This window comes from Dipodomys ordii, unplaced genomic scaffold (assembly GCF_000151885.1).
Source record: "Dipodomys ordii isolate 6190 unplaced genomic scaffold, Dord_2.0 Scaffold47, whole genome shotgun sequence".
Lineage (NCBI taxonomy): Eukaryota > Metazoa > Chordata > Mammalia > Rodentia > Heteromyidae > Dipodomys > Dipodomys ordii.
Window position 1 is genome coordinate 11,728,450 of NW_012267263.1, and position 11,304 is coordinate 11,739,753.

General features: G+C 41.7%; 1 protein-coding gene across 1 annotated transcript in view; it reads left to right on the forward strand.

The window, feature by feature from the left end:
- Nucleotides 1-11,304, forward strand: part of LOC105988207 — a 72,265-nt gene that overhangs the window by 42,080 nt on the left and 18,881 nt on the right. Inside the window, exons 12-13 of the mRNA XM_013019751.1 lie at nucleotides 5,364-5,473; nucleotides 7,380-7,535. Coding sequence (XP_012875205.1) covers nucleotides 5,364-5,473; nucleotides 7,380-7,535 — 266 coding nt within the window. The remainder of the gene's footprint in view (nucleotides 1-5,363; nucleotides 5,474-7,379; nucleotides 7,536-11,304) is intronic.

Here is an 11,304-nt window from a genome sequence, read left to right on the forward strand (position 1 = left end):
AGAGTTTGAAATTTGGTATTGATATTCCTCCAGCAGTGTTCTTTCCGTTGAGGAGCGTTTTTGCTATTCGGGGTCTTTTATTGTTCCATATGAAAAAAAAATTTTAAAAAGCATAAAAAATGTCAGCTTGGGTTGGAGAGGAGAGGGTACCAAGTTCAGTTTTGCCAACAGATGAAAGATCGAAAGACATGAGACTTTAGACAAAAGGACTACCAGGATAGCATCTGGCTGAATAACTGACATAATGTTACCTCTCATGAGAATTCACTCAATTATTACTTATTAAGCACCTACTATGTGTTTGCAGCAGGATTCAGGAACCCCACTACTTAAGTCCTAGGTGTTCTACATGTTCTTGTATGTGACTGGGAAAACAGCAAGTTTCTATATAGTTGGAGGATCCTAATACTGTCCCAGTGCTGTTGGTCATCGCCTCTGTGCCTTTCTTCTCCTTTTCCACTCATACCTCAGACATAGTCACCTCCTTGGCCTCATGACTTTGCATCCAGTATGGTCTCCACCAGCATTATACAATTCACCTTCCATTTAGTGATAAGTCTAATTAGGAAAATATACAAAAATAATATGAAATAAAACTGATAAAGGCTATATATTTCATTCTCTTGCTTAGGACTTTGACCAGGGAAGCAGTAGGGAGTAGTGGACATAGAGGGAAAGGCATTAAAGAACAATTCCCTTAGATAAGAGATGGAAAACCATCACAAAAACTGCTGCCTCCAATTTTCCAGTAAAGTGCTTGTGAATACTTCTGAATTGATGTCATGTGTGGGTAATATTAAGGGAAAGGGAGTATGAGGTGCCCACGGTAGTCACCACCACCATATCTATTCTGCATTCCTCCCAAAGGGCCATTTCTTCCTCTAAGCCAGCTTCGGTCCCCATGATATACCCCAGCTCCCAAGCTGGCAGCCAGGAAGATGGAGGGAGACACAGTCATGTGGAGGCACAGCAGGTACAGGAGCTCCTGATAGGAGCCATAAGGGGTGACCTGTGGACATCATGGTCTAAGATATAGTCTCTGTGCAAGTTAGCTGGCAAGAAAGGAGAGGGCTTTTGGAGTCATCTGCTGAGTACCAAGTACGTTTTATGGGGAAAGTAGATGTTGGAGAAAAATCACTCAGCAATGGCAGTGGTAAACAAGTAGCTTTAGTAGTGCCATGAGGCCTCACTGGAAGGCAGGCACTAACTCTGCAGACACTTTAGTGTCAGAACCAGGATCCAGATGGGACTTAAGGCTTAACTGTCTCCACAACCACCTGCTCCATCCCTCACTGTGTCATTACTTCACTGATGCTGGCAACAAATCTTGCAATCATCCTCTGTCTTATGGTTTCATGGTAACAGTCCATGTTCCATGTCAACTTTATTGCCACATCCAGTTTTAGTGAAAATAGTTATTTTATATACAATAGGATACTCTCAATATTTGGAAAGTCAAGCTCCTTTTCTTCCCCCATCCTTTTCTTAAATGCCTATTTTGACAACCTTATCTAACAGATCCAACTCATTGGAATTCTGACCCTCCCTTCCCCACTGGCCCTGGGGCTTGCCATTCATCTTGCAATTCAGTCTTGGTGGTGATGGCCATAACAGTTTGATGTTTCACCAAAACCTGATTCATGGTGGCCTGGCCACATGTAATTTTTAATGTAAAGTTTGTACTTATGATTACTTGACAACAAACAATACATTTCAAAGAAAAATACTATATTGGGAAGCAGAAGGTCAGGTTTAAAGGGGAAGACACACTGGCCTCGCCTGTGATCTACATCAACATACCAGGAGTAATCCTTAGATACTGCTCATTTCACTCAAGTGACAGAAAGTGGCACCAAGGAGAAATTATGTAAATAATGTAAGTTGAAACTGAACATTGCTTTAATGTGAGAAACTTAAATGTGCTTGCTCCATGACTAACTTGAAATAGTTCTGAGTTGGGAGCCAGGGAAGTGCAAGAGCAGATGAAACTATAGGTGGACAAATACATGGTTTTTCATATTTTGGTTGACAGTTCATTTAGGACCATGGTTTCAGATTCTTTAAATTCTGGCTTGGGAATCTGACAAAATTATTTTCCCAATAAGTTTGTAGTATTTCTGAAAACAAAAGTGAATATCTGATTTGGTTGTTGCCTAGCTCAAGTTTTGGGGACACAATTTATCTAGACCCTTCAAGAAAATCACTCTGCTCTCTAGGCAACATAATGGGAGCAGCTTTGCTCCTCACCCTCCCATCATGATATTCTGATGCATCATGGGGCATAAACAACAGTCAGATGAGGAAAGCCTCTTTTCTTTTTTTTATAGACAGATATTTTCTTATTTACAATGGGGTAAACATGATAAAAATGGAAAGATAAAAATACAAACAGTTCAACCATTTAAAAAGGGAAAGACTTTAAATCATTCAGAATATGCACAATGATTAAAACCTTATGCACAGATACACAGGAACTGATTGTTTTTCTCGTAGTATTTTCCCAAAGTAAACATACCAGGCTTTAACTAGCGTGTATGAATCCTTTGAATGTTGAGTGGTCTATAAAGTTTTAGGTTACATTTACAGTTTCCTTATGATAAACATTGCATGTATTTTCCCTACATTTAGGTTGCAGTAATTAAGTATGCTCTATCAAAGCAGTTGGCTTCTTTTCTGTAAATTTTGAGAGAATTTTTTTTCTGAAGGTTCCTGCTTTGGCCAGGTGGCTAGAATGTTGTTAATTATATTTTAGTTAAGTACATTCTTTTCCTTGAGTTTTAGTTACATCCTGTTAATTAAACCACATCCTTTTGATTGTGAACCTGAGCTCAGCAATGTGAGCAGGAAGGGCAGGCCTGTTAGGTTAGGGATAAAAAGGGAGCAGCCTGTCTATCTATTCTATGTGCTTGCCTGCCAGGGTTTTGGCTGATGGTGCACCCTTCTGCAGAAGAAAACTTAGCCTTACTGAGTTCATTTCGAGTTGGTGTGTTTATTTCTATGTGACACTCTAACATATTTGTAACACAATGGACTGAAACCTCTGTAACTATTAAGTAAATCTTTCCTTCCTTAAGATGTTCTCTTAGGTCTTTGTCACAGCAATACAAGGTCTGACTAACACATATCAGAGATATAAACTTCTAACAATTACCATGGAAACAACTCAGTTAATTGTTATTCATGTGTACTTCCAGTCACTCCTCTCCCACTATACTCCATAGTACTCCCATCTTTTGCAACCTAACCATTCTTTCAGCAGCTCTGTAGCAACTTCATGCTAGGTATAGAAAACTAGGAACTAATTGGACTAATTGGACTGTATGTCTCAGCCACTATCATTTCAGGTTGCAGACTAATAAATCTAACAATAATAATCATTGATTTAAACCTAAGAAAAAATTGTTTTCATCTACTTTTTTTTTTGTCAGTCATGGGGCTTGAACTGTGGGCCTGGGCGTTGTCCCTGAGCCTTTAAGCTCAAGGCTAATGCTCTATACTTGAGCCACAGTGCCACTTCTAGTTTTCTGGTGGTTTATTGGAGATAAGAGTCTCATGGACTTTCCTTGCCTCCACTGGCTTTGAACCACGATCCTGAGATCTCAGCCTCCTGAGTAGCTAGAATTACAGGCATGAGCCACCAAAGCCCGGCCATCTACTTTTTTTTTTTTTGTGAGTCGTGGGGCCTGAACTCTGGGCCTGGGCACTGTCCCCTCAGCTCTTCAGCTCAAGGCTAGCACTCTACCACTTGGAGCCTTAGCGCCACTTTCAGCTTTTTCTGTTTATGTGGTGCTGAGGAAATGAACCCAGGGCCTCATGCATGCAAGGCAAGCACTCTACCACTGAGCCACCTTCCCAGCTCCATCTACTCTTTTTTTGAACTCTGGGCCTATGTGCTGCTCTGAGCTTCTTTCTGCTCAAGGCTAGCACTGTTCCACTTGAGTCACAGAGCCACTTCTGGATTTTTGTAAGTAGTTTATTGGAGAGAAGAGTCTCATGGACGTTTCTGCCTGGCTGGCTTCAAATCGTGATCCTCATATCTCAGCTTCCTGAGTAGCTAGGGTTACTGGCGTAAGCCACCTGCACCCAGCTTATTCTGTTCTTTTTCAGCCCCTTTCCATTTTATTCTTAGGCCACTGAAGGATTAAAAAGTACCTGTCATCAAACACAGAGTCTTTCCTGGCGGCCTCACATGCTATCATGTCCTATAGTACCAGTGTAGATGAAAGTCTTTACCTAACCTATTTAGTGCTATGGATTATGAACCTTTTTTCCCCCCTATTGCTCCTGAGGATTGAACTCAAGGCCTAAGCACTGCCTCTCAGCATTTTTGCTCAAGGCTAAAACTCTCCCACTTGAGCCACAGCTCCATGTTGGGTAGTTTATTGGAGATAACAGTCTCATGTACTTTCCTGCCTTGGCTAGTTCTGCCTGCACTGCTGAACTAGGATACTCAGATCTCAGCTAGGATTACAGGCATGACCCAATGGTGCACTAACATCTTATTACAACAGCAGATATAAATGTAGTATGAGAAAGAATGGCTATTCAACCTCACCGATTCAACCACTTTTCTTCAGCTTCCTTATTTAACAACATTATACTGGATATTATCATCTTCCTTAAGTTACTACTAAGTTACCTTGTCAACAAGACCAAGCACAATCTTCATGTAGTGAGGGGGAGGACAATTACATGTCTCATTTGTGTTTTAACCAGGGGAAGTGTTGCCACCTGGCCTGAAGAGAAAATCAGTAGGGAGAGCAGACTCATCTAAAGAGTCACTACCACGGGATGGCTGAGCTAGTGAGGATTTTTACCATGGATATAATGCACAATACCTAATTCCTGGGGGCATGGTGAGGATTAACTGAGGTGAGATTTTCAAATTGACTTCAGCATGCAGCCTCACCTTTTCTCATTTTTGTTCACAAGGGCCCAAGAGAGGAGAGAGATAGGGTTACTCTCTGGTAGCATATGAGGAACATGAAGTGTGTTTATAAAACCACACGATCTGTGTTGTTTTAGACTGACAGGGCACGGGTGAATTAACCTCCATGGCTGCTGCCTGTGTGAGGCCTGTGGCAGGAAGTGTGCCAGGAAAGTGTGGGTTTTCCTCAGAGGACACATTTTCTCTCTTGGCATAGTGTGTTGTTTTCTTACTAGGTGTGAAAAATGATAATGTCCTACTAGTGTCCTTAGATTCAGTCTGATCTAATTCCGATGCAAGGAGAAACACTGTAATATGGTAAGCAGGTGCATGATAGGATTTACTTCACATGTCTATCCCTGCATTCTGCTGGTCAGGATGGTCATGGTGTCATGGTAAGTCAGTGCAGAGATTAATGTTGATTCTTTGCATCTAGGGAGAGAAGAAGTCAGATAAGGAAGGTGTAGTGAAGGTAACAAGACAGTTTATTAAAAAAAGAGGGCACACCACACTGCAGCACAGGCAGCAGACCCAATTGGAAACTCAGTAAACATTAATCCTGAGAAGAGCTCCAGGCTGGGCTGTGTGAGTATCTCAGAAACTAGCTCCTCAGGGAAAAGCTACCGATGCTGACAGGCCTCTGCCCTGTCTCTGTCGTTAATCCATCACTGACGGTAGCTGGCTGGCTAACATACTGGACCAGTTTCTCTTTTACTGCTTTTCCTTTTACTGTTCTTTTTCCCACCACCAAATGTCTTTGGGACTCAGACCATAATTCAATTATTTTCTCTTTCCTGAATCCACCCACATTGGTTATCTGAATTCTTAATTTCTCTCTTAAGCCAAACTTCTCTAGGAGGCTACAAAATAAAAATCCCTCCCTTTCACCTCTTCCCTATCTGGATACCTCTATCTAATCATCTCCTCTCATTAAAAACCTGCTCAGCAACCTCTCTCCCAATTCTCTTTACTGGCCTTGAAAACTGACACTTAGGAAGAGACAAAAGACACCTGGTGGGGTTTCTACACCCTCCCTCACTCTTCCACCAAGCTAATTCTTCTTCATTCTTCTAGGTGTTAAATGATTTCAATTCATATTCTGATGTGCCTTGCTAACAGAATTACTACCTCTCTTCATAGGCCATGTAAACTGAGACACAACCGCATTTTGTTAGCAGATGTCTAACCTTATTCTATTCTTAAATTAAAATCAAAGTCTACTAAGTGTTATGCCCCCTTCTGCAAGAAGGCAGTTGGGAGTATGAAGTCAGCTGAGAGCCTGGTTCAAACAACTAACCAAATGCCTTGCTAACATAATCAAGCCCTGAAAAAATGAGCTCCAGCTAAAGTGTTTTGTTAAAAAAGGTTTTGTCTTAAATCTTGATCATCTGCAAGAGTAAGATTGGAAAAAGTTCTCTTGCCACTAAAACTTTACTCACACATATGCATACATAGTTAAGATAAAAACTGTCAGCATGGTTAAAAAGGAGTCCCACCAGCTGTGATGAAGAAAACCACTAAGAAAAAACATAAACCAAGATTTTATATATATATATATATATATATATATATATATATTTGACTTCCAGGTATATTTTAGATATGAGACCCTTGTCTGTTGTATGGCTAGTAAAGATCTTCTCCCAATCCGTGGGTTTTCTATTGATCTTGCTAGCTATGTCCTTTGCCATGCAGAAGCTCTGCAATTTCATGCAATCCCATTTTCCAACCTTTGATTTGTTGTGTTTCTGGTTTTCTATTAAGAAAATTTCAGCCTGGGCCACGGAGACCTAGGGTTTCTCCTATTCCATCCTGTAGTATTTTCAGAGTGTCTGCTTTGACTCCGAGGTCTTTGATCCATTTGGAGTTGATTCTGGTGCAGGGTGATATATAAGGATCTAGCTTTAGTTTTCTAAGAGAAAAGTTAGCAAAAAGGTCTTGAAAAGGGAAACTGAGGAAACACCTTTGGATAAGAAATTATTTGGAAAGTAAGAATTGTCGTAAATGTTTGTTCCAAAATAGAAAAGAGAAATTAAGATAAACTCCGGAAGGTTCTAGTAGGTGGCAGATGGTATGAGCATGTCGTAAATTCTTAAAAGATAAAACTTATTAAAATTGGTATGTAATTAAGTTAGCTGTGATTTAAATACTGATGTAAAACCAGCATGTCATTCTTTATTTCCATCTAAAGTCAAGTGTCTTTAACCTGTCTGTGTGTAAATTTGTAAGCAACTGAGCAGGAGATTTGACAATTGGACACAGTCTCGCCCAGATCCTGCCTGGACCATCCTGACTACCTCCACCATGGTAGACTGGACTCCCACCTGACTCCATTACATGCAGCTGATTCTTGGTGAAAGAACTGCTTTAGATTTACAAAAACTAAGACTCTTGTGGGACACTCTGCAAACCATACCCATCCTGACGTGAAAAAGCTGTGCTATTGAAACAGGTGTAGGCCAGGAGAGCCTCTTGTGAACTTTGGTTGTCAGATTTTCCACGCAGCCAAGCTTTACTATATCTATGCTAAAAGTCTCATCCCATCTGTGAGTTTTGTCATTGAAGAGTTCTGGCAAGTATTTGTTGGTCAATTCTGGAGAGAGTACAGGTAAGCTCTACTTGTTCCCATTGATCTCCTTTTTGCTTTAATTAGAACTAACAAAGTGTTTTTGTGGCAAAGATGGCAGTTCAAAGCCAGTCCAGGCAGAAAAATCCCTCTGAAACTCTATCTCCCAACTAACCACCAAAGACCCAGGCTGGAAGCATGGCTCAAGAATTAACCATCCAAATGCTAAAAGTGGCACTGTGACTCAAAGTGGTAGGGTACTATCCTCAAGCAGAAGTGCTTAGGGACAGTGCCCAGGCCTTGAGTTCAAAGCCTGTGACTGCCAACTGGGATGAGTTATCTCAGCAATGAGCAAATCCAAGGATGAGGCCAGTCCTGACAATAAGGAACTGTGGACAGGAGTAAGAGGAGATGATGTCACATCAGCCACTTTGTGCCTGCCCTTTCAAAATTAACCAGAGCTGGGAAGTCAATGGAAAAAAGTTAAGAAGCTTTTCCATCTTTTTTTTTTTCAGATAAGGGGTAGGTTTATTCAGTAGGCCTGCTGGAATCAGGCAAGGTTGGCACACCATGTGGCTGGGAAAGGCATGAGAAAGAGAGAGAGCTGGGAAAGAGAGAGAAAAGAGCTAGAAAAGAGCAGAAAGAGCAGAGAGAGAGAGAGAGCAGAGAGAGAGCAGAGAGAGCTAGAAAAGAGCAGAGAGCAGAACGAGAGCAGAGAGAGAAGGGAGCTGGGAAAGAAAAGAGCTGAGAAAGGGTTAGAAAAACAGAGAGAGCAAGAAGCTTTTCCATCTACTGTCCATACCTGTCTACCTTCTAACTGAACAGGAATTGACATTTTTTGCCTTTGTTACCTGCTATTTATATCTATAATGAGTCTTGGACTCAGGGCTGGTAGCCTTGGCAACTCCCTGGGTCTCCCATACATACCCTGTAATCCAGACATCTACGAAGGCCTCCAATCAAGCCCCTTAACCACCCCAACCCAGCCCAAGCTTCAGTCTAGCCTGCTCTTCCCTACCTAGTTGTCAGATGTCCAAAGTAGCTAGGGACATTTTCCACCAACTCCAGGACTGCCAGGAATGCAGGAGAAAAAACTAGCGCATCTATCCAGGTCATCCAATTTTTAATTTTCTGCCCCCAATCCTTCCTTTTGCTGTTTGTGTGCTCTCTAATATTTTTATTACTGCCCAGCTCCTGCCTCATGAGATTTCTTCCAGACTTCATTCAAAAACTCATGTCTATCACCAAGGGACAGGCTGTTGCTTACTGCCTTCTCCCAGAGGGGACCACATGTCTGCACCTCTGCCTTTTACCCCTAATGTCAATGCCCCTTCCCAGCAGAAAGCTGTGTCCTCTTCCATATCAAAGGGCTGGAGATGTTAGATCCACCCAGGAAGGGCCCTGTGCAAGTCCCTGTCTGTAAAGGTCCAAGGCTGCCCCTCTACTGGATTCATCTTGGCGCATTGAGAGCCACTGGCCTAACCAGCTTTCTCACTCCTGCATCTACCAGACCAGACAAACCAACTTGGATTCATCTAGTTGCCCTCATGTCACAGAAATACCAGATGCTAAAGATATCAAGGGCAGAAACAACATCATCAGCCACCCTATGCACCACAAACAAGTAATATCTAACCCGTTTCCTCTTGGGATGGGTTTAGGAACAGCAGCCCTGCCAGACTGGCCCCTGTCTCATCAGATATTGATAACATAAATATCAATATGGAGAATCCTTCTCCTCCGAGTCCTTGCAGGACCACATGCATTATTACATCTGATTTCACCTGTCCCAAACTTTTGTCTGACGCAGGAACTGGAGATGGGACATGTGCTCAGGCCTTGCCTGGTTCTGGTGTGCAAACCTGTGGCAGATATAAATACCATCTATGCTGTCTCCTATAGTTGGGGAAAGCCTTCACATGAAAGATCAGCAGATGCTCTGATGTTATGCACCGTCACCCCCCCCCCGCCCCCGGTTCTGTCAGAAAATAACATTTGTGCCCAGGTTCAAAATTGCACCCTTGACTGTATAGAAGTAAAGAGGGACAACTGTGCTTGTGCCAACTATGAACACATCTCATATGCTAAGGGCCATGTTTCTAAACCCAATGGCTTTTTTTATTATTGTGAAAATACCATACAAAAGGGTTACAATTACATGGGCAAGATAGTGATTACATTTCTTATCAAGCATTGTAGCCTCCTCCTTCGTTTCCCCATACCATTCCTTCCCCTCTCCACCTCCCACCCCCACATCCCCCACAAACATCCCCCCACCCCCCACCCCACCAAAGCTGTAAAGTTTGTTTTTCAACATAAAGTCTTGTACATCTCATTGTTGTAATGGGTCCACCTGTAACCCTATTTAAACAGTTTATTTTTTCCTTTCCCCTCCACAAATTATATCAACATCAAATACAGTGAAAGCAGGGCTTATACCCTGGAGGAGGTATGCACAAAGCAACAAAGAAATCATCTTATAAATATGTTGGAAACAATCACAAGAAAGAAAAAAAATTTGAATCCTTATCTTGGGGTTCATTTCGCCTAACATCAACTTGTCTGACAGTTTGTTTGTCTCAGACATATACTAGTTATTGCAAATAAGGGAAACCATGGGACCTATGTTTCTTTGGGCTTGGCTTACTTCACTTAATATAATTTTTTCCAAGCCTTTCCATTTCCTAACAAATGGGGCAATGCCATTCTTTCTGATGGAGGCATAGAATTCCATTGTGTATATATAGCACATTTTCTTGATCCATTCATCTACTGAGGGGCATCTGGGTTGGTTCCATATCTTAGCTATTATAAATAATGCTGCAATACACATAGTCGTGCTGGTAGCTTTGGTATGGTCTTGTTTGTGATCATTTGGCTAAATGCCCAAAGTGAGATTGCTGGGTCATAGGGGAGCTCTATGTGGAGTCTTTTGAGGAACCTCCATACTGCTTTCCAAAGTGGTTGAACAAGTTTACACTCCCACCAACAATGCAGTAAGGTTCCCCTCTGTCCACATCCCCTCCAGCATCTGTTGTTATTAGAGTTCTTGATCTTAGCCATTCTAACTGGAGTGAGGTGGTATCTCAATGTTGTTTTGATTTGCATTTCTTTTATGGCTAGGGAGGTTGAGCATTTCTTCATGTGTCTATTGGCCATCCTTCTTTCCTCTTCAGAGAAGTCTCTCTTCAGGTCTTTAGCTCACTTATCAATCAGGTGGTTGTTTCTTTGAGGATTTGTTGTTGGGGGATTTCATTTTTTGAGATCTAAGTATATTTTAGATATGAGACCCTTGTTTGTTGTATGGCTGGTGAAGATCTCCCAATCCATGGGCTTTCTATTGATCTATGTTCTTTCTATTGAGATATGTTCTTTGCCATGAAGAAGCTCTGCAATTTCATGCAATCCCATTTGTCCAACCTTTGTTTGATTTGTTGTGTTTTCGTGTCTCTATTAAGAAAATGTGGGCCTGTGCCAAGGAGACCTAGGGTTTCTCCTATTCCATCCTGTAATGTTTTCAGAGTGTCTGCTTTGACTCCGAGGTCTTTGATCCATTTTAGTTGATTCTGGTGCAGGGTGATATAAAAGGATCTAGCTTTAGTTTTCTACAAGTAGTTAACCAATTTTGCCAGCACCATTTACTGAAGAGGCTGTCTTTCTTCCATTCTATTTCTTTTTAGCTCCCTTATCGCAGATTAGATGGCTATAGGTCTGTAGGTTCATTTCTGGGTCTTCAGTTCTATTCCATTGGTCCTGAGGTCTGTTCTTGTGCCAGTACCAAGCTGTTTTGATTACTATGGCTTTGTAGTAG